This window comes from Miniopterus schreibersii, assembly GCF_964146895.1.
Source record: "Miniopterus schreibersii genome assembly, chromosome: 1".
NCBI lineage: Eukaryota > Metazoa > Chordata > Mammalia > Chiroptera > Miniopteridae > Miniopterus > Miniopterus schreibersii.
In genome coordinates this window covers 142,749,101-142,774,872 of record NC_138101.1, presented here as the reverse complement: position 1 = coordinate 142,774,872, position 25,772 = coordinate 142,749,101, and the positions used below count along the sequence as shown (strand labels likewise).

Below are 25,772 nucleotides of genomic sequence, written 5' to 3'. Positions count from 1 at the left end.
AGGGCCAGCTCTAGAGAGCAAGGCCAGGAAGGGCCCAGAGTTTGGAGCCTGAGGAGGGAAGGCCTGTGGCCAGCTGTGAGCTGTGGTGGCAAGGGCCCTTCACCCCATACCAAAGAGACACAAACAGCTGAGCTTCCTAGGAGGGGCTGTACTTTAAAATACAGGAAAGACAATGTTCAGCCTAAAGGAATGAATGACTAATGGTGTTCTTTTAGGTATGAGGTAGTATTTGGTAGTGTAGGGGAGGGGAGCTTCTTGATCCCTTTGAATTATTTTAACTGGGGCTGGTGAGGAGAGTGAGGTGGGGGCCTCAGACCAGGGAGCTGGGTCCTGCAGGTCTTTCTCTACTAATGGTCGGGGCGAAGGCTGCCCATCTGTCCGCAGGCAGGCCCAGGCTGGGGCCTTGCTGGGGCACAGGGCCTTGGGGAAAGCAGGGCCTGGGGCAGCCATGTCCCCTGTGTAGGCTCAACCTGCCAGGGGAGGTCCGTGTTGGTCTGTCTGGGAACGCTGGGGCAGGTCAGGGAGAGGTGCTGGGCAGGACCAGCTCGCCCTCTGAGAGTGGATGGGTGGGGGCAGTGGCCCAGGCGTTCCTGGCTGGGAGCCCAGAGGAGTCTTTTGTAATCACAACATGATCTCGTGTGCTGAGCAGCGAAGCCGGCAGGGAGAGGCCGGCAGAGGCCTGGCTCCAGTGGCTCCAGCGTCCCTCCTGCTTTGGCTCCCCCGGGGCTGCTCTGGAATTCTCTTCGTACCCGCTGTTGCCATGCACTCAGCTGTGAGTGGCACCTGGCCCTTTGCGGAGGGCTCCTTGGGGCTGGGAGAGGGTTGAGACACCAGGAAGCCATACTCTGATGGCAGCTGGGGACAGCTGGGCCTGGGAGGAAAAGGGCTGTGCCTAGGCAGGTGGGGGGCTGGGGAGGGGCCCTGGTGACAAGGGAGACCCTGCAGCCAAACAGGGAGGGACCTGGGCGTCCCTAGAACTGGCTTTCTCTTGTGTCCACTGCCAGCAGCTCACGGGCTGGAGAGGCTGGCCCCTGGGAGCGGCTCTTTCCCACAGGCTGGGCATAGGCTTGAGGAGTGGGGTCCAGGGCCTGGGAGTTCAGGACGGATCAGGGGCCTCTCTTCTTACTGTGGTTCTGGGCCTGGGAGCCAAACAGCTCACTCCTCGACCTCCTGAATCCCCTGGCAACTTCCCAGTCACGGCAGGTTCCGTTGCCAGAGCCATTTATAACTCCCATTCCAGGCTGTGCTCAGCAGTGGAGCTCCCTGGAGAGCCGGGGGAGGGGCAGCCCACTGCTGGGAGCTGTAGGCCTGGGTACAAGGCCCTGACCTGAGCCCAAGAATGCAGAGTGATGGGCAGACAGACCAGGTGGGGTGGGGGCTTGGGCCTTCTCTGTGCCATCTCCCCTTGTGACCCTAGCTCTGGGGCCTGTTCCTTAGGTGGTAAGAATCTGGTTGGGTGGGAAAGTTGGGGCACTAGTAAGGGTTGGGCCCAGCAGTCAGCAGCGTGGACCCCTGCCCTCTGCAGGGGTCACATGGGGCCGAGTCCCCGATGAGTAGGCAGGAAGAGAAGGATGCCGAGCTGGACCGGAGGATTGTTGCTCTTCGCAAGAAGAACCAGGCCTTACTACGCAGGTACCAGGTGAGTGGGCTGTGCCAGGGGCTGTGAGGACTGACTGGGTTGGCACACCCCATCTGACCGCCAGACCCTTGTGTGGTGGTCTCCCCCTGAAGGCTCAGCCTGGACATAGGGTTAGGGTGGGTGTGGTCCATCTCAGAGGCTCTTTGAGGGTCTTGGGGACTCTGTGATGTGGTGCCTCTGCCCCCTGGTGTCCCACCAGTGTCTCTCTGTGTAGGCCTGTCAGTGTGTGTGTCTCTGTGCTTCTGGGGGCCATGGCCTGTGCTGACCCTGGGCCCTCTCACAGGAGATCCAGGAAGACCGTCGGCAGGCAGAGCAGGGGGGCATGGCTGTGACCACGCCACCAGAGTTCCTCCCATCTGATAGCCTCACCGTCACCATCAGCCAGGTTCCCGGGGTAAGCCCCACCTGTGAGACAAGGCAGGGTGGCTAGGAGGTGGAGGCCCCAGCCCATGGCAGGGGAGGACAACCGCCCCTTCTCCTCTGCTTCTCCCACTTACAGTTCTGGGGTGCTCTCCAGCTCCCAACCTCATGCAGCCCAGGCCACTGCTGTCCCCCCATCCCCGAAGGGCCACAGATGAACGGCCAACAAATAGAAGCCTCCTCATACCCCTTTCCAGCCCCAAAGCCCTGTATGTAGGTCTCAAAGCTCAGGCTATTCCTAAACCCCAAACCCCAGGGGTCAGAGAACTGGTGCCAAATGGTAGGAACAGTGGACAAGGGACAAAGCCCCATTGTCTGAGTGCTCTGTATTTCCCAGTTCAGAGATGACGGGTCACTGTGGCATCTTGGGCCCCAGGGTGGCCCTAGGCCTCGATAACCTAATGCCAATGGCATGCGAACACCCCATGGAGTCAGCTTCTTTGTGGGCATTCCAGGGAGGGCCAGGGCTGGAGCCCGGCCTGGGGAACCACCCAAAGGACCCAACCCCCAGCTCCTGCCCAGCACTGCCCACAGGGGACAGAGCACCTCATTCTGCAGGGGAAGCGAGTGGTCAGCCGGAACTGGGCAAGGAGCACCCTTGGACCTGGAGCAGCAAATGAGCTGCTTGAGGGTGAAGAGGAGGAGGACCACATTGATACTTTCTGCCTGGGGGAGCGGGTGGAGCTGGCCGTGACCATGGAAAACAAAGCCGAGGTGAGCAGGTGGGTGGGGGAAGCCCAGCTCCCAGGCGTGTAGCCTTTTCTCCCCCAGCTCTGCCACACTGTCCATACTCACCTCCCCAGGCCAAGCGGATCGTAAGTGAGAAGCCCACCAGAGCAAGGAACCAGGGGGCAGAAGGGTCACCTGGAGAGGGCTTGGGCCGGAGCTCCTTCATGCAGATGGCTGGCGGCTTGGATTCTGCAGGGAAGGTATATCTTCAAGAGGGGATGGGGACATGAACATGGTGGTGCCCATTTTGGGGAAGGCCAAGAAGCTGAGTCACATATGTCCCCCATCTGTGAGGACATGGCTAGGTAGCACTAGCAAGAATTCCCATCCCTTCTTCCTTTCTCTGGCTAGTCCCTATGTTGGGTGGGCCTTGTGGTGAGAGACGGGGTAAGCCGGAGGTGTGATCCAGCCCCTTACCCTACCTGGACCTCTGATGGCAAGTGGGTGGGGCCTTGGGTGGGGTCTGGAAGGGCCCGGGACTGGCTATGTGCCAGGTACGACCTCTAGGTGGCAGCAGCACCTAGTTCTGGCTGTTGCTCACAGCTGCTCCACCCCCTGCCCCTTCACCTTGGGCCTAGCCACACATCCCTGCAGCAACCCTGTGGATAGGTGCTATTATTATCCCCATTTTACAGGTGAGGAAATGATACACAGAGAGGTTAAGTAATCTTCCCAAAAGACACAGCTAGCAAGTGGATGGAAACCTACTGCAAACAGCAATTAGAGATGGAACACATTTAATATTTAGATGGGGACAGCAAAACCTTGAGAGAGGAAGGGGTTAGTAGACTCTGGGTTTCCATTCCAAGCCCAAGGCTTTTTCTGCTTCTACTGCATGGTTCTGAGTGTCTTCTCCTGGCAGGGTGCTCGGGAGCCCCGGAGTCCAGGCAGGGTCCCAGGCTCAGCTCCCCACCGGCCAGTGTGGGGGCCTCTAGAGGTGGGCTGGGACTATGCCCAGTGGAAGCAGGAGCGGGAGCAGATTGACCTGGCCCGTCTTGCCCGGCACAGAGATGCACAGGGTGACTGGCGCCGCCCATGGGACCTGGACAAAGCCAAGCCCACGTGGGTGGCAGGGCAGGGAGGCTTGTTGGGCTGATGTGCTGTGGGGTTTGGGGTAGGGCTAATTGTGGGTGCTTCTTGGAGGGCTGGTGGGACCTTCCCCAGGGTGGTGAGGGTCTGCCTTCGTCTTCAGGTCAGGGCTCTGTGTGGGCACTGGGTCCCCCATCTTTCTTGGGCCCATCATCTCCCTGCTGCCCTCAGCTCTGGGGCTGGGGCTGGGGCAGGTGGGGTAGGTGTGGGTCTTGCCGCAGCCTCTATCCTGCCTGCACCAGCAGCCTGACTACCTCTCTCTGTCTCCACAGGCTACAGAACTCCAGCAAGCCTCTGGAAGAGGGCCCCGGCAGGGCAGGCAGCACCAGGGGTGAGCCAGGACCCCACACATTCCCTTCCCCTCCTTGGCTCTTTTTATCCCTTCCTCTCTTTTCCCTGTCTTTTGGTTTACTATTTGTTTTAGAGCTGGAAGGAAGCATGGAGGAACATCTTCCTTCCTCTCTTTTGCTGTCAGAGGAGGTCACCATGACCTCCCTGCCTATCCTTCAAAACCACAACTCCTGCGCAGGGTTCTGACCCCAGAATGTCTGGGGAGATGGCTCATGAGGAAGTCTGTGCTGGGGCCTGCTGAGCTGTTGGTTCCTCATGTGTGAAAGCCCTAGTTTCCTTCCCCTGGCCGGTTGTAGGAACAGAGCTCTGCGAATCACTGGTCCTCTGATTTTATACATGAGGAGGCTGGTGCTGGAGAGGCTGGCCAGTCACTTAGCCAGGAGTGGCAAAGTGAGCACAGGGACCCAGCTCTCCTGACCTCCAGACCAGGACTCTATTTGGGAGCCAGAAAACCCGCAACTGAGCCAAGAGAAGGACTGACAGCTTCTTGGTCCTGGGAGAACTGGCGTTCCTGCTCCAAACTGGTGTTTGGATCCTCTGTCACCCTACCCTTTCTCCATTGCCTTTGCCCCACTTAGGTCACAGGAGCCACCTGAAGCTACAGCCCCCACCATTGCCCCCTGATGGCAAAGGTGAGTTGGGAGAGGAGGAGAAGCTGGGTGCCACGAGCTGGTGAGGGAGCTGGGCTGCTAAGGCCCTCTTCTTGCCTTGATTTGTGGACCATTTCTTGCAGGTGGCACTACTCGGGGTGGGCCATCTAGCAGACCCTCAGTGGCGCCGGTCACACGCAGCAAAGCCCGAGGGACGGAGAGGCTGACTGGCAGGGCCCGCAGGTATCAGGTGGCAGGGGGCAAAATCAAGGGAGGCATCTGGGCTCTCTGATTTCCTGGCTCCCCTTTGCCCCAGGAATTGAGGACCCACACCGGCCCTTGGGGCTTGTCTCCTGGTTGACTGCTGCCTGCTGCCTGGTGGCAGGTTAATGAGATGCAGGGAGAGGCCATCAGTGAAGGCAGCAGCAGCAGCAAGAGCCTGGTGCCCAGGGAGGCCAGTGGTAATTACAGCAGTTACCTTCCCCCGGGAAGGCAGGTGCCTTTCGCAGGCAGTGCAGGCAGGGACATGCCTGGAGTCTCCACAGAACTCAAGGTGCTACAGGCTCGGCCATAAACAGCAGCTGGGGACCTGCTGCACTAAGGAGGGCAGTGTTCAGAGGAAACAGCTGAATTTGGGGAGCGAGGCGGGTTGGAAAGGAAGCATCCTGGAGCCTCGTTCTGGCTCTGATGCTCCTGAGACCCTGGGAACATGGGCCACCTACTGCAGTGCTGGTGACGTGAAGTGGGGTGGATAAGAGTAGCGCCCACCATGTGCTGTGTTTCTATAGGTGGGAGACAAAGGAAGACAAGGAGGAGGCACAGAGCCAGGAGGTGGGTACCAGGCCAGAGGGTGTGGCGGGCTAGGGATGAGCCCTGGATTTGCCAGCCAGCAGCGCCAATCTCTTGTTTCAGGGAAGTGAAAGCACCAACCAGACTCTGAATGAGAAGGAAAACGCACAGACACAGAGCAGGATGGAGCAGCAGGGCAGACCCCTGAGTGTCCTGGCAACCAGCCCAGCTCCAGCATCCCCAGAGGGGCCAAAAGGGGAATCAGGAACTTCAACAGCCAGTCCGGTCCCTGGCTCTCCACAAAACACTGACTTGGTTCCCCTTGACCTCTCTTTAGGAGGCACCAGTAGCCCCTGGCCTGGGAAGAGTGTGTGTGTGCTCAGTCCAAGGCCTGGGGCCCAGGAGAGTCCTGTGTCCCCATCTGATGGTTCCGAGCAGCCGCTGGGGTGGAATGATCCCCAGGCTGAGCAGGAAGTCCAGACATGCTCCGAGCCACAAAGAGGAGCAGGGCCCCTAGAACCCAGAAAAGACAGGTCTGGCAAGGCTGGGGCCCAGCAAAGCCTGGCACCGAGAAGCAGGCCCCCCAGAGGAACTGGCCAAAGAGCGAGGGGCACAGGAGGTGTGAGGACCAGAAGAGGGGGCCCTGGCCCTGCAGGGAGATGCTGAGCAAAGCTCCTGGGAGCAGGGGCACCAGGCTGGGGAGAGGAGGGAAGAACACAGACAAGAGCCTTCTTTGTGATGGGTGTCTGGTTGCTGTGGCTTGTGGCAGTCTGGCTGAACAGTTTGGCAAACTCTGGCACAGTGACATTGTGAGGGCAAGGAGCTGTCCTTTCCTGCACCTCATGTGCACATTCCTGTGCACGTGTGTGTTTTCACCTGCAGGTGCAGCCCCTGATATATTCCTGTGCCACATCTGGTCTGACTGGTAAGCCCTGTGTTGGGTCTACTGCTGCCAAGGCCACAAGCTCCTCCCTACCCGCCATGGCGAGAGAGCAAGGCTGAGAAGCACTTAGCACTGGCTTGTGTGGCCTCCCTCTCCAGCCTCCAGCTCCAGCTTCCAGCTCCTCAGGTGCAGGCAGCCTCAGCAGCTGGCATGACCAGTCCAGGCCTGGGCCCTTTCCCTCACCTCTGCCCTGCACCCAGATGACTCACAGCCCTAGACTCACAGGGTGGCCAAACCAGGGAAATCTCACCAATCAACCAGAAGCCTTTTGCCTTTCTGGAAGAGGAGGCTGAGGCCCAGAGAAAGGGAGGCCACTGCGGGCAGGGGCTGAGCTGGGAATAGAAGAACAGAGCTCAGGTCTCCCCTCGAAGGAATGGGGTGAGGTTGGGTGGGGAGGGGACAGCCTCCTCTCCCCACAGTAAAGTGGGAGAGCTTACCAGCAGGGATCCCCTCCCCCACACCAGATCAGACATTGAGTGCACTCTAAATGGAGATCAGGGAGCAGCCCTGCAGCCCAGGCTCGCTGCACCATCTTGCTGCACCATGGTCAGGCAAAAGTAAGGACTCAGACAGGATCTCAGAGAGAGAAACAGCAACTCCAGCTAAGTATGACATCAAGACTTGTTTTTCCTACTTAAGTCTCCATTCCTGCCCCTCCTCTGAGGCCCATGTCTGGTGAATTATCCAGACTCCGCACAAGCTGTGGCTTCCTCTCAATTCAACAAACATTTCCTGAGCACCCACTACCAGCAACGCAGCTGGTAGGCGATAGTGACTTTGCCAGCAAGAGGGAGGGAAGAAACCTAGTTATCCGGCAGATCCAGGCTGCACAGCAGGAGCCCTTCTTGGCTGTAGGTGCCTGACAGGGTACAGGGGCTGGGATGGTGGTAGAAGCCCAAAGGGAGCCATCCCACCTCTGCTGGCAAGGGCAGGTACCCCTCCCTTTCTCATCACATGTACCCTTTGCCCCCAAGTCCTTGCCTCCCCATGTGGTCCCCTCTGCCCCCCTCCTCTGTGGTTCTGCCATGGTTGTTCCCTCTGCTGAGAGTGCCAGCCCCCCCCCCCCCAGGTTCTCTAGGGAGTATCCGGATTGTCCCCAGGATTTCTCCATTGTCAAAGTGAGGCCTTTCCCATGAGGTCTCAGCCTGGGCTTCCTCACTGGCTCTTGCTCCACCCTTCCCAACTATTCAGGAAGCCTGAGGAGGGGATCAGACTGTTTACAGCAGCGTTTCTCTCATGTAAGGTGCAGAGTGATGCAGATTGTAATTCAGTAGGTCTGGGGAGGGCTGGGAATTTGCATTTCTAATGCATCTCCAGGTGATGCCTATGCTGCTGATACCTGGACAGCACTTAGAGCAGTAAGGGTTTGGACTATGGAGAGCTGGGCTCAAAGACAGACTAGGCTTGTTGCTGGCTATGTAGGGAGGAGGAAGCATTGCTCCTGTTGGTGGAGCTTCTTGGCTATAGAGCTGGGTGGGAAGCTGGGGCAGCTAGGAAGATGCTTGAGAGGCCAGTGAGTGGTGGTGCCAATGTCCGGTAGCAGAGAGTGAGAAAGCTGGGTGGGAAAGGGGCAAGGTGAAGAGAGTGGAAGAAGTTGGTGTGGGGTTGATCAAAGGGGTTTGGAAAAGGCTTGGGAACAATTCTATGCATATGGGAGGAAGACCCCTGTGAAATGAATAGGCAAGAATGAAAGAATCCCAGCTCAAGTTTTCCTCTTGGCTTCCAGTCACACAAATCTGCCTTTGGAGCTTTGCTCTGGCCCTGGAACCCATGACTCCCAAAGGATGGAGCTGGGGTAGGCAGAGCCTTTGAATGCAGCTGTCTCCAAAAATAATTGTGATCAAGAACTTAAATTATAAGATTCATAAACTGCTCCCAACCCCCAATGCTTCCAACTGTACAGATGTGCCTTCATTTGAGGGTGTGCCAAGGCATGTTTGACTGTGGGGTGGGGATTTAGTATTTTGGAAGAGCTCTGGTTCAGCTCTCACAACAGGACATAAGCAAGAGAAAAAGCTGGGCTGAAGGGCTATGGAGAGATAGGGCTCCTCTCCCTGAGGGTAACATCCAGAAGGAGGTTAGGAGAAAGGATGTCATGGGAGTCACTAGGGGCTGGAGAGAAGACTGGCACAGGACATCTTCACTGGAGGAAGACTGTAGGGCAAGGTAATTATCACTGAGCTTTAATAAAAAAGGGGAGCCCTTCTTCAGAATAAGGGGAACCAGCAGCTATGAGGGCCAACCCTCCTGCTCTAGGGTGGAACCTGATATGAAGCAGGCGGGAAATGTGGATAGATATCCCTCCACCCACCTTGGGGTCGTGGAAGACTGGATTTTTTTCTCTTCCTGGATCCTTAAGGCCTGGTTGGGAGCCTTCCTCTTAGAATCCCTTCTGCTCTCCAACCAACAAACAAGATTGCTCTTAGAAGTGGGAAGTTCTTCATGAGACACGGCTATCAGGAACTCAGGCACAGAGCTGAAGGAACTGAGACGGGAGGGAGCAGAGGGTAGTGGGAAACCAGCAGGGAGATGACAGCTTTACCTAAGGTCTCATAACAAGGAGAGCAGAAGAGGCGGGAGGCATCCTTGTCCTGGGCCCATTTCACTTCGCAGAGGGGAGCAGCAGACCATATTGCAAGAGAGCTACGTGTGTTATTTTTGTTTGACATTTTTTTATTGAGTTTTAGAGAAAGGAAGGGAGGGAGAGAGAAACATCAATGTGACATCGATAGGTTGCCTCCTGCACCCCCTGCACTGGGGATCGAGCCTGCAGTCTAGGCATGTGCCCTGACCTGTCCAGAAACTGAACCTGGCAACACTTCAGTGCACAGGATGACACCTAACCGACTGAACCACGCTGGCCAGGGTGGGAGGTATGTTTTTTGATGATAGGAAGCATAGCAGAGTGGGTCATACATGGGCCTTGGAATCTGACAGACTAAATCTGGATCCTGTTTGCCATATGCTAGCTGGACGACCTCAGTCAATTTAACTTCTAAAAGCCTCAGTTCTCTTATCTGCAACATGGGGCTAGTATTACCTACCTTGAAGGGTTGTTCAGAAAATTAAAGATAAGGGTATGCAAAATATGCCTGGCACATAGTAGGCACTCTATTAACAGTAGCCCGGCACCCAGAAGGCACTTAGTAAATATCTGTTGAATAAATGAAGTAGCTATTTGCTGTGATCTCGGTCTACTTTGTTTCCCATCTTTTCCTTTGCCTTCTTTTTTAGTCTCATTTTCATTGGGTTAATACACTCTCAGGGACAAAAGAGGTGGTTTATAATGTTTACTAGCCTTCCAGGTCAGTGAGCTGCTTTCATCTGGGGAAGTCTAGTTGAGAAAAAGCCTCAGGAAGTGACCCTTTTCTTACAGGGAGGGTTCTTTGTCCCCACCCAGCAGTGGGATCTAAGGATGTCCTAAGCATTTCTGCCTAACTTTGCACATTGACTCCCACAGCTCAGATGGTTCCTCTTGTCCTCTGTTCACCACAGTAGGAATCTCATGAACTTCCACCAGTATTTACTTCTTTAATGTTTCCCCCCAAAACAAACTCGACTTGCGGAGTTTGCTCCATGCCTGCTGGTGTTAAGTTTTGTCACCCAATAGAGCAGCATGATTATATTTTCTTATGGTCAGGGGATGGGAAATTGGGGATCCCGGGAAGCAGGGGCTCCCCAGCTACCTAACAAGGCTCAAGTTGGGAAGGTTTGACCACTAATTAACTCCAGTCCCAACCCTGGCCTCAGCGACAAGAGTAACAGGTGAAGATGGTACTAGCCCCCCAAATGAACAAAGGAAACAGCAAAAATCTCCTTATCTTTTTATTTTGGGGACTAAATCAGAGGGGGTCAAGGGAATAGGAGAAACTAAAGACACCGACCATTTCAATTCTGCCTCTTGAGTCATTTATCAGCGTCTACAGACTCCAGCAAGCATCTCACCGAGTGAGGGTTATTGGGGCTAATGAGGAAGGGTTGGCACTGGGTGACCACAACCTCACTGAGGGGGAGCATTCAAGGCTGGAAAAGGCAATGAGAGGAGCCAGCATAAGGCCCAGACTGAGGCTGCTTTTTCTCAACAAGTCTGCTGGCCCACGTCACAGCCTCTCATTAAGCATCCACTTGACACTAGGGAAGTGAAATTGCACAGACCTGGCACCAGAAGGAACAAATGTGGCACCCACTACTCCTTTTAAGGACTGGCTCGAGGAACAGCAGGCCTCAGGGAGGAGGTGAGGCAAACACACCAGTACCTTTGCGGGAAGGGGAGGGAGGAGTCTTTCAGGCCTGCTCCTTCTTAACAAGCTCTCCAGGGCAAGTTCTGCTGCACTGTCAGAAATAACCAGCAATGTAGGCTTTTCCCCTTGTCTCAAACTCTGGGGACACAGCATTTCTTTTCTCCCGAGCAGGGCAGCTGGCTTCAACCAAGAAAGAGGATCAGAAGTCCCCTTGATAGCAGTCTGTCAGAACAGAAATACCCTGAGCCCTGTACACCAGCTTTGTCCTGTACACCAAGAGGTGGCAGTTTCGATTCCCAGTCAGGGCACATGCCTGGGTTGTGGGTTTGATCCCCGGATGGGGTGCATGCAGGAGGCAGATGATCGACGTTTCTCTCTCCCTCCTTCTCTCTGAAATCAAAATATAATTAAACAAACAAACAAACAAACAAACAAACAAACAGAAATACCCTCACCTAAGTTACAGGTTCAGAGGGAAAGGCTGGGCCAGTGGTTCTCAAATTTTAGTGTGTATCAGAATCACCTGGAAAGCTAGTTAAAACACAATGCTGGGCTCCATCCCTGAATTTCTCATTCAGTTGGTCTGAGATGGGGCCCAAGACATAGCATTTCTACCAAGTTCCCAGTGATGCTAATACTGATGGTCTGGGTACTGGTGTGAATGTTTGCTACCTGCCCCTTCACATTTCTTTCCTTGCATCAATTTTCCTCAAAGGGACAGCAGTTCCCTTGAAAATATATTACCTCATGTGTGTACACTGTACTTTTATTCCCAAGATCTCCAAGCCCTGTCACATCTATGACCTCCATTTGCTCTCATGAATTCCATTTGGTTAGGAGAAAAGAGAGGGGTCAATGGCCATAGCCAATGCCATTACTGAGTTCTTAAGTTTCCTATTTTCTAGTTCAAGGCTCCTTCCCAAGAGCATGCTGCCTCCCACTCATGTCCTCATGATACTGCGAGCTGTCTATGGACCAGAGACTGACTGCTGTGACACAGCACTGCCCAGACTGACCAGCAGGAAGCTGAGGGGGTAGGTGGCCTCCAGAACACAGTGGGGGGAGACCTCAACTCATGACTCAGAATACTATGGAGGAAGCAGAGAGAAGTATATTAAAAAAAAAAAAATTCCTTGGTAATGAATGTAATTGCTTCTTTGGACAAGTTGGTTTGGGGACTTTTGAGGTTCATTTGGCACTCTGTAGGCACTAAATAAATAGTTCTTGAATTAATGGTAGTGGTTTATGGAAAATAATTTAAGTTAGAATCTTATTGCTGTTTAACTGAAAAACTGTTGCAAAAACAGATTACTGAAGTTAAGAAAATGGGGCAGTAACAAGGGTAGATTCTTGTTGGCATGACTGAAAATTCCTTGAGGGTGAGAACTGTGTGGTAATCTTCTGGTCCCTTAGTAGTAGCTTAGCAAATGTTTCAAGTAGCACAGGGAAACTGGTTTTGGCCAGTGCTCCTTACTGACCAGGTGGCTCATGTGCACCATGGGAGCCATAGCTGTTTCTGCACTTAGGATGGAGAGCCTGGTAGAGTCTGGCTGTGTGGTAAAAAAAAGGTTTTGTTTTTGTATTTTTAAAATTAGCTACTGGAGGGAACAAAGAGTGTAACATAGGTTTTCTGGCAGCAGAAACCCACAGGCTATGTCAGCAAGTAAAACAGATGTGACCAAAAAACTGTCGATGGAGCAGGTATTTTTATAGCTCAACATTAGGCATAAAAGGCCAGAACAGAGGAGACAATGAATGGGTCACACATTCTATGCTGCCTCCATTAAGCACCACATGGAATACAGCTGTGAACTTCTGGAGCCTGGAGAGAACAGGCAGGCTAAGCCCAAGTCCCTCAATTTGGAAATGAAGAAAATTGTGGCTAGCCCAGCCAGTGCAGCTGTGATTTGCAGGGGTTCTCTTCAGAAATCAGTCCCTTGAACCAGATTATGGGCTGTGATGTGGGTCCACAAGTGAATTATGACAATGACACCACAATGACACAAGGAACAAGGCTATTGCTATCCAACACAGTGATCAACCAGTTGAGCAACAAACTCAGGGCACCTACTACTGTGCCAGGCACTGAGATTAGTGCTGGTCCTGAGAAATGAGCAAAGCCATGTGGTCCCTCCCTCATCCCAGAGAGACCAAAACAAACAAACAAACAAAACCTACAGCTGTGACCCTTTTGTTAATGCAGTTGCAATTCCAGAAATACCTCCATTCTCTGTAGACAGGAAGGAGAGGACAATTATTACCCCTTTTAAATAGCTGTGGTAGCCCTAAAGCTTGGGAGCTGACCTTTCAGTTCCCCTTCAAGAAACATGTAGAAACAAGTAGATGCTCTTCACTCAGCATTTCAAAACAGGATATAAATACTCAACTAAAGAACACAGTATCTTAGAATTCCCTAGTGAAAACTGAAAAACAAGGTAGACAGAAAATGGTCTCATACTGTGTGGAAATCTAGAGCTCTTAGGAAGAAAAATATTTCTTAAGACTTCAGGGAAACACTTTTTGTATCTCAGCACCCATGGGGGAGAGACAAGATACCCACACAAAACCAATGTAACCAGCTTAGCAAACCCTGGCCCCTCATCCTCCAAAACTTCACTTTCAAAAGAGAATTCTCTCTTCCTCCAAACTCAGGCTGTCAGGGAATAAGCTCATAGCAGAAACTTCTAATAGAAACGAACACCGAGAAACTATCCTGGTGGTGCAGGTACAAGGCAGTTGAAGGAAAGTAACCCCCTTTGCACAAATCTCTACTTCCTGGCTCAAAAGCTGATGGACAGTTTTGCAGCTAATTTCTAACCCTTGAAAATAAAACTATTCAGACCACTGACCCCCACCAACCGGGCCCTGTTCTGGTGGACTGGTGTCCTTCTCATCAGCCAGCAGGCCCCTGCCACACACACGGCTGTATGGGCCCACCGCGTGAAGCCGGGTGCAGCTGCAAAAGCCACATGTTACCATCTACAGAAAGGAGGGGCTGACTAGAACCTCAAAACTCTTTCCCTCCCCTTCTGCTCTGCCTTACCAAGCCCTCTCACAGAAAGCCATTGTGTAGGCTGAAGAGGGAAATAAAAGAAGGGCAGACTTTTTCCAGGCTCCCCTGCAGACTACAAGGTGATGTAAAAGAGCAGCAGCCAACCCCCCAAACAGCTCTGGAGAAGTGCAGGCCTCAGGGGGCCCCACCAACACTGGCTTCTGGTTGTGTACTGGGCAGCACTGTCTAATAATGAGCTGAGCTCAATTGCTTGCCATGTATTTTGCAGCATAACTAATCCCTTATTTTTGTGCTTTTCACCCACATGTTCTTTTATTGTTTGCTTTAGGGGGAGAAAAAGCCTCACCTTTGAAGCAATCTAAAGCTTCTCTCAGCATTTGGCTCTCTTACCTCCTCCATTGTAGACAGAGCTCTGAACAACCACTGCAGACTCCTCAGTGTGCCTTTCCCAGTGTTAGCATTTCTTGAGCTATCTAGAGGCCAATGGTTTTGTTTAAAGGTGAGAACAGTGATGCTATCAAGCAGCTTATCCTCACCTCAGTTCTCAGCCAGCTCAGTATTTGCAATAATTCTTAATATGCATGGTGACTGGTCCCTTAGGTTTCTCAGCCAGGCATCTGCTCACAGTCTAAAAGCAGAACTTTTTCAACCTTTTAAAGCTAGATATCACTGTTCTTCCAACCCCATCATTGCTTCCCGACTAAGATGGATCCTGCCATCCTTCACTAATCAATTCAGTCAAGCTATCAGGCACAGAGAACATTAGGGCAATTGTTTTTTCCTCCTACAGCTATTTATCACCGCCCATCCACATCTCAGACCATTTCCTCTTCCAACCTCTATTCCTTACCAAAGAAATTTGAAAACAGAAACAATTTACACACGCTTACATAGTTATTAGAATGTATTTTTGTTCACCTGAAAAATAAAACTTTTAAAAAATATACAAGACTTTTTGAGTACAGGTATATTTTAAATGGCTGAATTATAAATAATGTCTCTGGTCATGTTCACAGCTAGAGCTGGAACTAATGTCCCAATTCCAGTGAAGGCTTTAGAGTCAGGAGGCCAGCAGCTGGACCTACAAGTGGTCTCTCTAGACTCTTTGATCCATCCCAGAGTGGATTCAACAGTCCAGAATGCAGGGGTTAGGATGGGGACAGGAGATTGGACTCCCAAATGTTCTTCTGCAAGTTCAAAGAATTCTTGGAATAAGAGATCAATTTATAAATTATTAAAATATAGGACTAAAAATTCACACAATAAATATAAAGTACAGGCTATTATTGAAGTTATAAAGTGGCATTTTATGTTTCTCCCCCACAGGTCCCCACCAAAATTTTAAAAGGCCTCAGAGGCTTTCTAATGACCAAAGTCAAGTCAGCTGCTCACAAATCTCCTCCAGCCAGACACCTTGGGGGTGCTACCAGCCATACCCCTAGGCTATGACAGCTCAGCTGCAGTTATCTTGCCCACAACAGGAGACGGCTTAAAGCAAGGCTGTTTGTCCTATAAACTTGGATCAGAGCTAACTACAGTGTAGGCCAGAAAACTGAAGAGACAAACTGTTTCAGGACTCAGGTGGCTAAGTTTTTGTCTTTTTTTTTTTTTAAAGTGTCTCATTTCCCAAAACGGAAACACTAAGGGGTTTGATATCGTCACTACCCACACTCAATTACCTAAAAGCAAGTGGCAGAAGGAAATGGAATCCGAATTGAGGATGTATAATTCTTACTGCCCCAGAGCTATGGAAGTGTCATTTCCCTTGATGTTTCTCATCTCAGTAAAAAAGGCTGCATATAAGTTTATCAGGAGAGGTAAAGACAAGCCAATTTAACCTTCCTACCGCTGGTCTATTAACTGGCTATCAAAGCACAATCCTGAGTTTGATGCCTACTTTTTAAACCAGAGGATGTGTAAAAGCTCTGGTTTCACAATAAATTTCATCCTAATCGCAGGGCTACATTGCCACTACAAGCTCAGGGAAGAGGGAAGGCTAGGATGATTACTGGAAGAAGACAAGATCTTAAGGAGCAGGGGAAAAAATAAATAAATAAAAGATAAAACAAACACTTGTGAGTCACTCTACTTACAAAAGCTTGCTCTTCCTAAAACACTGTGAGAGAAGGCCAAAGATTGAAGCACAGAGAAAGGCACTGCTCTTTCCCTTCTTTATTCCGTGGCCCACATCCAGATACTTAGGGTGCAACAGGAAGCCTCTTGGGTGGGGGCACAAGAGTGGGAAGAGATCAGTACACTCCCCAGCTTCCCTAAACTGCTTCTATTTCTCCTAAGGGTTTTCACTGTTCTTTCAACAAGTCAAATAACGATTATACTCTTTTGTGTCATAAACCTATCTTTCTGAAATAGGAGGGGGAGTAGGGGAAAGAATGGGTGATGGAAAAAACAGTGTTTGTGCCCTTTGGCTAGCTGCACTTTGGGGCCCAGCAAATAGCCCTTGCCTGACCCCATCAGTCAGTAGCTACCCAGGGTGTGGTAGAATATATAGAATTCTATGTAATTACAGCTTCTAGTGCATATGTCAACAACTATATACAGGGATCTATAAATTAAATGCATTTGTGGTCACTGCAACTAGGTTGACGTACCTGAGCTCCACTACTTTTGGTGCCCTCCTCCTTCAACTTATTTAAGAGCCCCTACAGCTCCCTCCTTCCCCTGAGTCTTGGGGGAAAGCCCGAGTCACCCCTGCACGTAGGATACACGAGTGCAAACGGCGCAGAAGAGTTCGGTGCTAGGATCACCCCACCCCTCCCCACGCCCCGCTTATGGCTCATAGCCCCGGCGCCGCATCACGGTCCTGGGAAGACCAAACCCCCGAGTCCCGGACGAAGAGTGGTCTCTTGGCCGAAGATCGAGCTGCAGGCCACTCGCCCCACGAGTCGGCGATCGTCCGGGGAAGGGGGGCGTTCACTCCCGTGCGTGTCGCTTCAGCGGGCTCTCCGCGCCGTCCCGCTGCAAAGTCCAGCCTCCAGGCTTGGGGAGGATGGTTCCCCGCCGCGGTGTGGCGGGCGGGCTTCAACGACTCCCGGGCGCCGCCGCCGCTCCCTCCTCGTCCTCCTCCGGCCCCCGCGGCCGCTCCGGCGGCCCGGCCAGGGGGCTTTCCGCAGAGGGCTCGGGAGGCAGGGGCCCTGCCGCCTGCAGCGGGGGCGCGTCCCGCGGAGCCTCACGGCGGGATGACCCCGTGGCACTGGGCCCCGCGGCTGCCGCCCCCGAAGTCCCGGACGGGCCGGTGGCGTTGGAGCCGCCGGGGGGCGGGCCGGCGGCTCCTCCCGAGGTCCCGGCGCCCACCGGCTGCCAGATGAGGCTGTAATAGACGGCGAGCACGATGGCGGCCAGCGACACGGAGAGCACGTAGGCGAACACGGTGGCGAGCCGGACCCACTTCTTGTTGGTCTTGGCCGCCATCTTCGCCTTCTTGTCCCCGGTGTAGGTGGCCGGCTTGCCCCGCTCGGCCGGGGCGGCGTCGCGCTCCTTCATGGGGGGGCCCCGACCTTTGCCCCGGTGCTCCACGGCCCCGGCTGGAGGGGGCCTGGCGGCCTGCGAGGACTGGGCAAGGGGCGCCCGGCGCCCTCGGTTCCCGGCCGCTCCGCCGCCGCTCCTCACGCCGCCCGCCCGCAGCCCGCCACCGCGTCGCTGCAGCCGCCGCCGGGGCCTGGGCCAGTCACCGCCGCCAGCGCCGCCGCCGCCGCCGGCCCGTCAGCTGCTTCCCCGCCGCCGCCACAGCCACAGCCGCCACAGCCGCTCGGCTCCGCGTCCCCATCCGCCGCCGCCACCGTCTGCCCGGCCGCCGGCCGCTCGGTCTCCAGTGGCCGCGCCGACAGCGAGCTCCGCTCCAGCCGGGCTCCCCCGCCTCGCGCGCGGGCTCCGGGGGGGCGGGGGCGGGGAGAGCGCTGCGGGGGGCTGCCTCTTAAAAGGGCGACGCCGGGGTCCGGAAGTGCCGCGCGGGAAGGCGGGCTTCTGTTGGGCGCCGCACGGTGCCCCGCTCCCGGGCAGGGACCCGGGGGAAGAGAGAGTTAAAGGAGGCTGGTTCTTAAAAGGGCAACGCCGCCGCAGCCCGGCGCCCGCCGGCGCGGGGAGGGTGGGCGCTCAGCGCTTCTTTAAAGGGGACCCGCGTCATTTGGGGAGGAGCGCGGAAAGCGAGGGGGGCGGGGAGGGGCGCCCGAGCGCGGAGCTGTCAACTCTGGCAACTCTCCTCTTAGTCCTGACTGTCCCTAGTGAGAGGTGGAATAGCAGCACCAGTTTGGGCCCCCGGGCCTCAGTTTACCCCCAGGGTAGGGGTGGCAGCGCACTCGTGCCGTCTGCTCGCGCTCCGCTCCACGCACGCTGCCGGCGGGTCCCCCAGACCCCTCGATGCCTAAGGACTCTGGCCCACGTCGGGCTTAGGCAGACGGGACCAGCAGCGCGCACGGCGGTCACAGTTGTCGCGCCCCTTCCCCTGCGGCCCCACGCCCTTCCCCGTCCCGCCGGCGCTTCGTGGCTTTGCTGAAATGTACCCAATACCTTGTCCTCTTACAACCCCGAGTCAGGATGCCCAGGCCTTCGAGAGCTTCCGGGACGGTACTACGTGCTAAGTTGGCTTTCCAGACTCGTCTCCCACCTTAGTGCCAAAGTTTGCAACGGGTCTCAGGTCCCGCTTTCGGGGGGTCCCGACCCCCAGGTCAAGGGCCTGGGCTGAACCCGTGGAGCGGCTCCAGGTGCTTTTCCCCTCCCTGATCCTCTCGAGGTCTCAGAGCCTGGGCGTTCGTTCCCTCGCCCTCCTTCTACAAGACTTCCCAGAATTTCTGGTTCCCTCCTCCTTGAATTCTGCTTCCTGTGTTCCCAGAACTGGATGTGTGGACTGCCTGGGTATCTCAATGGGTGTGGGAGACTGCCTGTGTGGGGAGAGGACTGTGGTCCTGATGGGCTTCTGTGGGTGAACAGCTTTCCCCCCAAGTTCAGACCCCGAAGATGTGAGCCTGATTTTTCGCTTCTGACTCTGTGGGGCAGGACCCTCTCGCCTTTCCCATTTCCCCTGCTCCTCTACAGGAATTCTATGGTATGCAGACAGGATGCCCCATTTATGAGGAGTCCCCTTCCCAGCACTGCTGCCCTGCCCCCACTAAGGACAGGCCTAGTGAGAGAAATCAGAGAATCAAGGCAGGGTGGGGACAGAAAGGGCCCAAAAAATCATCTTTTGTAAATACCCCCCTGGACCCTAGAACCTCCTGCACAACGTCCCTATGGAGCACTCCAGCGTCAGATAACGACTCTGTGATGGTGGACCTTGCCTGCTCCCCGAGGCAGCCTTCTCAGGCTTTGGAAAGTTCTGACCAATTACACACAGAAGTCAGGTGGTTGTAAGAGCTGAGTGTGCTGATGACTGAGGGAACCAAAGGCCTATAACCCAACCCCTCACTCTCATTCCTGAGGCCCATTTGTGAGTCTGCCACTAACAGTGGCCAACTGGATGCTAGTTCCAGAAGTAGCCTGCCTTTTTACTTTCTGAGAAATTTCAAGAACATTGGAAGTTTGGAGTGTGTATTGTCTTCTGTTGGGCTGATGGGGAAAAGACCACTCCTTCCCCATCCTGCTCTCAGGTCAGCCACAGCTTGTCCAGCAGGTGGCCTGTTAAGTTAAAATCCTGAATTGACTCTGGATGTTGTCCGCTCCTCTCCCCTGCTCTCTGGCTTTCCTGGCAGGACTGATCATACCAACTATACCAAGGTAAATTATTCTGAAAGATTCCAGCTAAGGCCAACCCAAAGCCTCCGTCTATCTTCTTTCTTGAATTCACTCCATATTTCTTCTGTTGCAGATTAAACTTCTTTCTTCTTGCCTGGTTCTCAGTGAAGCGGAAAACAGCATGTCATTCTTTTCTATACTAAAGAATAAACATACTTGAAGCACTTATTCAATTCCTCTCACCCTATTTTTTTCCAAACTAAACAGTGCCAGATTCTTTAACCTATCATCAATAAGCCCTATTTATTATCTGGATTTACATAGTGCCTTTTACCCTGGAACTCAAATTGCTTTCAGGTATAATTGAGCCTGATCTCCCTGGTGCCTGAGCCATTAAGAAACCATTAGTGTTTTCCTGCTGCAGGCAACTAAATGGCCCCCTAGTGGCCTAAAAGTGAATATGCTTCTCTAAGTGCCTCTCCGCCTCTGAGTGTAGAAGAGAGAGAGAAATCAGAGAATGAAGACAGGGTGGGGACAGAAAGGGCCCAAAAGGTCATCTTTTGTAAATACCCCCATGGGCCCTAGAACCTCCTACACGACATCCCTATGGAGCACTCCAGCATCAGCTAAAATACCCTCCATGACTGTGTACCTTGTCTGCTCCCTAAGGCAGCCTTGTCAGGCTTTGGAAAGTTCTGACCAATGACGACAGCAGCAACATCCAAGGCCTTATTACGTGCTAGGCACCATACTGAGCACTTACATTCCTTGTCTCATTTGTCTCACAACAACCTATCAGGTAGGTACTCTGGAAGGGTTGGTGATTCACCTTGACTTGAATGGGCATATATTCTAGATATGGATTTCTCTTTCTTGCTAAAGGTGTCAACCAGCACCACTCTTTAAGGGCTTAAAGGTGTTTGATTCACTGACTGACTTGGGATCTCACATAATGTTGCATCAGATCAAGAGTCTTACTTTATAGCAAAAGAGTGGTTGTGAATCTTCTGGGCACATCACATACTTTGCTGCCCACCGGTAAATAGAGTTGATAGAATCAAAGAACAGCCTTTCAAAGGTGCAGGTGAAGCACCATTTTAGGACACGGTGCTCTGGCACAAAGCATGCACCCTATCCAATAACTATAATATGGTGCTATGGCCCAACAGCTAAAATATAAAAGTCTAGGGAACAAGGGATGGAAGGAGGAATAATTTCATTTATCATCACTCCCAGTGACCCTTGGAGGTGGGGGTAGGATTTGTGGTTCCTATTCCAACAGTTCTAGGCTCCATGGGTTTAGAGAATCTGAGTCTCAGAGGTGGAACACTTCCAGCAGAGGCAGAACAAGAATCCCATAAATGCTTACTGTGGCTGCTGTTCATCCTTCAGAGTCCTTGTGCCAAGAGGCCAGCAGGCAAAGAAAGGAATCACTTCCTAGCAAAGATATGTGACCCTGGTCCTTTATAAAAGATAGGGCTGCTGCTACATAGTGGGTCAGGGAAGAATATGTTTGGCACCCAGGTGAAACACTGGGGTGTCTCTTGGTACTCCCTTGCCCAATTTTGACAGTAAGTAGACAAATTCAAAAGCTTAGTTTGAGAAGGGCATGGTGATTAAGGGCTCAGACCCCTCAGGAATGCCACCAGGTAAGCCACCTAGACCAGCAGAGGTACAAGCTGAAGGTAAACAGAATTAGAATGGGTAATGGGGTGGCGAGAATGCTGAATATCAGTGACACCAAGACAAGCTGCAGTAGTGGAGAGTCAGGAATGAGTAGAGAAATAAATTAATCAGTGATGCAGTCACAACAAAGGACACTCTGGAGTTGAAATGACCCTTCACACCTGGCCCTAACTGAGGCAAGAGGGCTGGACCTTTAAAATCCCACATTGACCATGCAGATTATCCATAGGAAGGGCTTATGAAGTCAGGCAAGGTAGCTCCCTTTGGAAATGCCCAGGGAGAGATTCAGCTATGAGCCATTAGCAGCCAACACTCCGGAAATTTGGGATTAAGTTTCTTGGTCCCAGATGCAGGATCTGGGTAGTGAGTCACAGCAACTATGACAGTGCCCCCTGGACATGGCTTAGACTACATGCTTCATATGGTAAGCTTGCTTTGGGTGGACGTAGCTCCTCCAGAATTCTGCTTTTCTCTGGGAAACTTACAGGAAGATAAGTAGGGGGAACTTTTGCCTCCCACTTCATGAGCCCTTCCTAGGGATAATCTGCCTGGTCATTGTGGGGAAGCAAAGGTCCAGCCCTCTTGTCCTCAGTTGGGGCCAGGTCCGAAGCATCATCCTCATCCCAGAGCTCCCTCTGGAGGTGTCCTTTGTTGTGACTGCATCACTGATCAATTTATTCCTCTGTTCAGTCCTGACTCCTTCACTCCTTCAGATGTGTTGTTTCTGAGAGTACTTCCCAATAAACTTTCTGCAAGCAATTCTCTTCCTCATAATGGTTCATGAGTAACCTGGGGACCCAGGAGAACAAGTCTCATCCATCTGAAGGTAGACTTTCTGGCCACCTGTGTCTCTTAAGCCATGGTTCCCTCCATCAGTCCTCACAGGGTGTTGTGTCATCCTATATCCCAGCTGTCCTCCACCAAGTGTCCTCCAGCTATGTGTTTCCCATGATAAAGCAACTAAACTGAAGTCCCTGGGTACATCAGATGTGGTCTGACATGACAGGAATGAGAATGTGATTGAGTCTTCCTTGGTTCTAGCGCCTTGGCTGCATATTGGAGCCAAGGGCAAAACTTTAGAAATCCAAACTCCCCACCTTCCTTCCTCTCTCCCCACCCACCCATCCCAGGTCCTGATTCAGAGGGTCTGGCGCAGCAAGGATACAGTCTTACCAGAGCTCCCAGGCAATTCTGATTGATATCAAGATGGAGAGTCACTGGGCTTAGTATTCAACTTCAATTCAGCAGCCTCAGAGTCTGTCTGCTTTTCTGGCAGCCTTTTCATTTGACTCATATGGAGCTGGCTGTCAGCAAAACCCCTCAGTTTTATTCACACATGCTTCTGCTAAGCTGCCACTTCCCCACCCTGTCCTTGTACAGTCGGTGCCTTGGAGCCAAGCCCAGATCTCTCAGTTAAGCCCTGTTCATTTCACCTTTGAGGTTCAAGCTGTTACTCCAGCAAGTTAGGAGGTTTTGGGATCCTGAGTATGTCTCCCAATGTATCCCCTGTTCTCACTGACTTCAGCATTCACAGCATTGAGGGGCTTGTTCTCTGTGGCTTTGCCCAGGTCCTGATAAAAAGGTAGATGACAGGAAAGGGAACAAAAGCCTTTAGCGTTTCTGAGGGCATTCCTCATGTGCAATGCACCATGCCCGCCTGGAGAGGGACATCGCCCACCTTCTTTTCATCACACTTAGGAAAATGGGCCACTTTCACAGATAGATAAACAGAGGCAGAGAAGATGTTTAATGTGTCCAAGAACACCCTGCTGGGGTGGAGGCCAATCCTTTCCTGCCGTCTACAGCTCTTATCTCTAGGTTTCTCATATTCCAGGGGAAAGGTGGGAGATAAAAGTGACAAGGTTGGCCCTCCTGATTGGAAAGAGAGAGGTTTTTAGAGCTGGAAGGGATCTTTGAAACAATCAAAAGCCTAACAGATTAGAGAGCTTGGGTAACTTGCTTAGATCACACAGCATAAATCTCTCCTCTGTTTGAGATTAAAATCTGGGTTTCTTGAGGATGAACAGTGTTCACTCAGCTACATCTCCAGGTAAGTTTGATCAAAAATGGCACTTCAAAGGGAAACACATATGGGACCGATTCTTTTCCACTTCTAAGTCCCAGATGTTTCCCTCTATGATTCTAGAAGAGCTTGGTTTGGGAGGACAGGTAACATCTTCCTCCTGTGCTCCTGATTGCCTCTCCTCTCCTACCTAAGGGATTAGAACCTCAGCACCTGTTACCAGCCTTGTCCCTTCCTCCATTCGTACTCAACTCTCAGTGTGCAGAGGGTGGCTGGATCTGGAGCCACAGCTGGACATACAGACAGACTGGTGGACAGCTCCTGCTCCTCACTCTCACGCCTGCCTCATCGGCTGTGGGGGCTGTGGTGGTACAAAGGTGGTGGGAGGTAGGCACTCAACTTCATGAGCTCTGGCCACTTCAAGTCTACAACCAGGAACACCCCTAACTCAGCCGGCCCTGGGAAGGTGGGTCCAGCCCCTGATCCACACAAACTACTGAACACACACCCACACCCACACTAGAACCAAAGTCCGTGAAGATATTTGTTATGGAAAGAATAGCATATATACTGAGAAGGGTAATAAGAAACTGCATTGCTCCTGTCGGTGTTTGCTAAAAATACCTGTAATAAGTACTTTACATTCATTATAATATTTAGTTCTTACAACACCCCTTGAGGCATTATTAATTCCATTTTACAGGTGAGAACGTTGAGGCACAGGAAGGTTAAGTATCACAAGATAAGCCAGCTAGGAAGTGACTGGGTTCATAGAGTAGTGAATGTGGCTCCATATGTCAGACTGGGAAACAGACCCCAGAGGATATAACAGCAGCCTTCTTCATTCCAAAACTAAGCTAGCCATTGGCCCAAGACGTACAACAGGCCTCCGGGCTCCTGAGCCTCGCTGCTTCATCAGGTAAGAAACACACCTAATGGGGCTTTCTTGTTGGCTAGTAACTGGGTCACCAGAAAATCTGAGTTCAACTTCCACCACTAAACTTCTCTGATGAACAGACTGGGAAACCAAAGCATGAAGTCCCCACACAAAGCTGCCAAGTGAGCCAGTGAATTAGGGACCTGCCTCTGAAGCTTCAGGCTACCAGCATCTCCCTGGGAGGCAGCAATGTGCTGAATATAAGTTCTTAGTGACTTCTATGGCCCAAAGCCACAGAAGCTCACACATGACAGACTCTCCAGCTTATGTGTCTCCCCAGATCACAGTTGACACAGACTCTCCAGCGACGTCACTGAGGATCTACTTTCCCTTGATTCCCAGCCTTTCCCCAGGAGGCATGTGTTTTCTAGTGCACCCAGTAGGGGGCATCCTCACCCTTCCACCTTCTGCCCTGGAAAGAGTGGAGGGGTGGGGAGGCGCAAGATTGGCAGATTGTCTGGGGCCCTCTGCTCAGCTCAGTCCAGGAGCACATTTCCCAAACTGGGTATTGTGTGACCGCCTGATTTTCTTCATATCCATTCTACCATTATTTATACAGTATTTTTCTTTGTCAATACACATTTTTTTAAAACCTCAATGTATTTTTAAAAGAAAAAAGCCTTCTTTGATGAAGGTTTTCCCAGCTCCCTCACCCTGTGAATTTCCTGCATTCTGAGGGCTGCTTTGCAGGATATGGGCAGGAAAAGACAGGCCCCCGCAGAAGCTACAGTTGGGGGTCTCAGTGACCGGTTCCAGGCAGTGCCATCACTCGGTAAAGAGGGTGAGGATTTATTCTGTGGATTCAGAGCCTCAACCTTCAGAGCCTGATAATGGAAGGATCACAGTAAAAAATCCTGAACTCCCTGCCTTGCTGTGGCAACCCCAACCTTGTAAAATGAGAGGAACTTGTCTCCCCAGTCCCCCACCCCCAAGCTGAGGGAGAGGGAAGGGATTGTCTTTCCAGGCCCAAAGTGGAGAGAAGGCTGATGACTGCAGGACAGATAAGAGGGGGGTACTTGGGTGCAGTACCAGAGGTAGCTGCAGGTGGCAGGTGACAGTTGACAGGTGCAGGGGCTTTGGAAAGGGGCAGGGATTTCCCTTGCAAAATCTATTCAAACAGACAGAGAGGGAACCTGATCTCAGGGAGGGAATCAGAACTGCAGGGACACCAGAGGGGCCCCCAAAGAAGCCCATCGCTAGAGGCATGGGGGAAGAGAGATGAGGGACAGCAGGACTTGGAGAGAAGGGAGAAAGGATGAGTCTTGAGGGGAAAGGGCAAAGTAGCTGGAGGATTCCCAAGCTGCTTCCACAGACTCAGTCAGGCCTTGCTCCAGGCTCTACCCAGTGGTCTTAGAGTTGCTTTCCTGGAGGCTATTTTTGCACTGGGAGTCCCCTTAGCTCCAGCTCCACTGGCCCCCATCCTTCTGCCCTGGCCCAGACTGGCCAGCAGAGACTGTTCTAAGGCCTGAGTGAGGGTCCCACAGTTGTCAGGGGAGCAGAAATCGAGGCCCTAAGAGGGGAAGGAAGTCCTGGGCAGAGCTCCCTGCTCCCCCAGTTGAATTAACAAGGGTGATAAGCAGATCAGGTTAAGCAAGAGGAAGTGGGCTGGCTGAGCTGGGCCAGGCCTGAGCTCCCTA

At 52.6% G+C, this 25,772-nt stretch overlaps 2 protein-coding genes across 2 annotated transcripts; one reads left to right on the top strand and one right to left on the bottom strand.

Annotated features, from left to right (window-relative positions):
• Positions 1-562: 562 nt before the first annotated feature.
• Positions 563-9,736, top strand: CCDC9B (coiled-coil domain containing 9B; the record flags this gene model as incomplete). The annotated part of the gene is made up of 11 exons (XM_081123835.1): positions 563-772; positions 1,526-1,639; positions 1,923-2,033; positions 2,618-2,773; positions 2,863-2,988; positions 3,651-3,850; positions 4,150-4,208; positions 4,807-4,860; positions 4,962-5,061; positions 5,607-5,649; positions 5,731-9,736. 11 exons carry the CDS (start codon positions 563-565, stop codon positions 6,271-6,273), a joined length of 1,716 nt encoding a protein of 571 aa, XP_080979961.1. The 3' UTR covers positions 6,274-9,736.
• A 5,271-nt stretch (positions 9,737-15,007) lies between these two features.
• Positions 15,008-17,733, bottom strand: INAFM2 (InaF motif containing 2). The gene has a single exon (XM_081123827.1). It carries the CDS (start codon positions 17,303-17,305, stop codon positions 16,844-16,846), a length of 462 nt encoding a protein of 153 aa, XP_080979953.1. The 5' UTR covers positions 17,306-17,733; the 3' UTR covers positions 15,008-16,843.
• Positions 17,734-25,772: the final 8,039 nt, after the last annotated feature.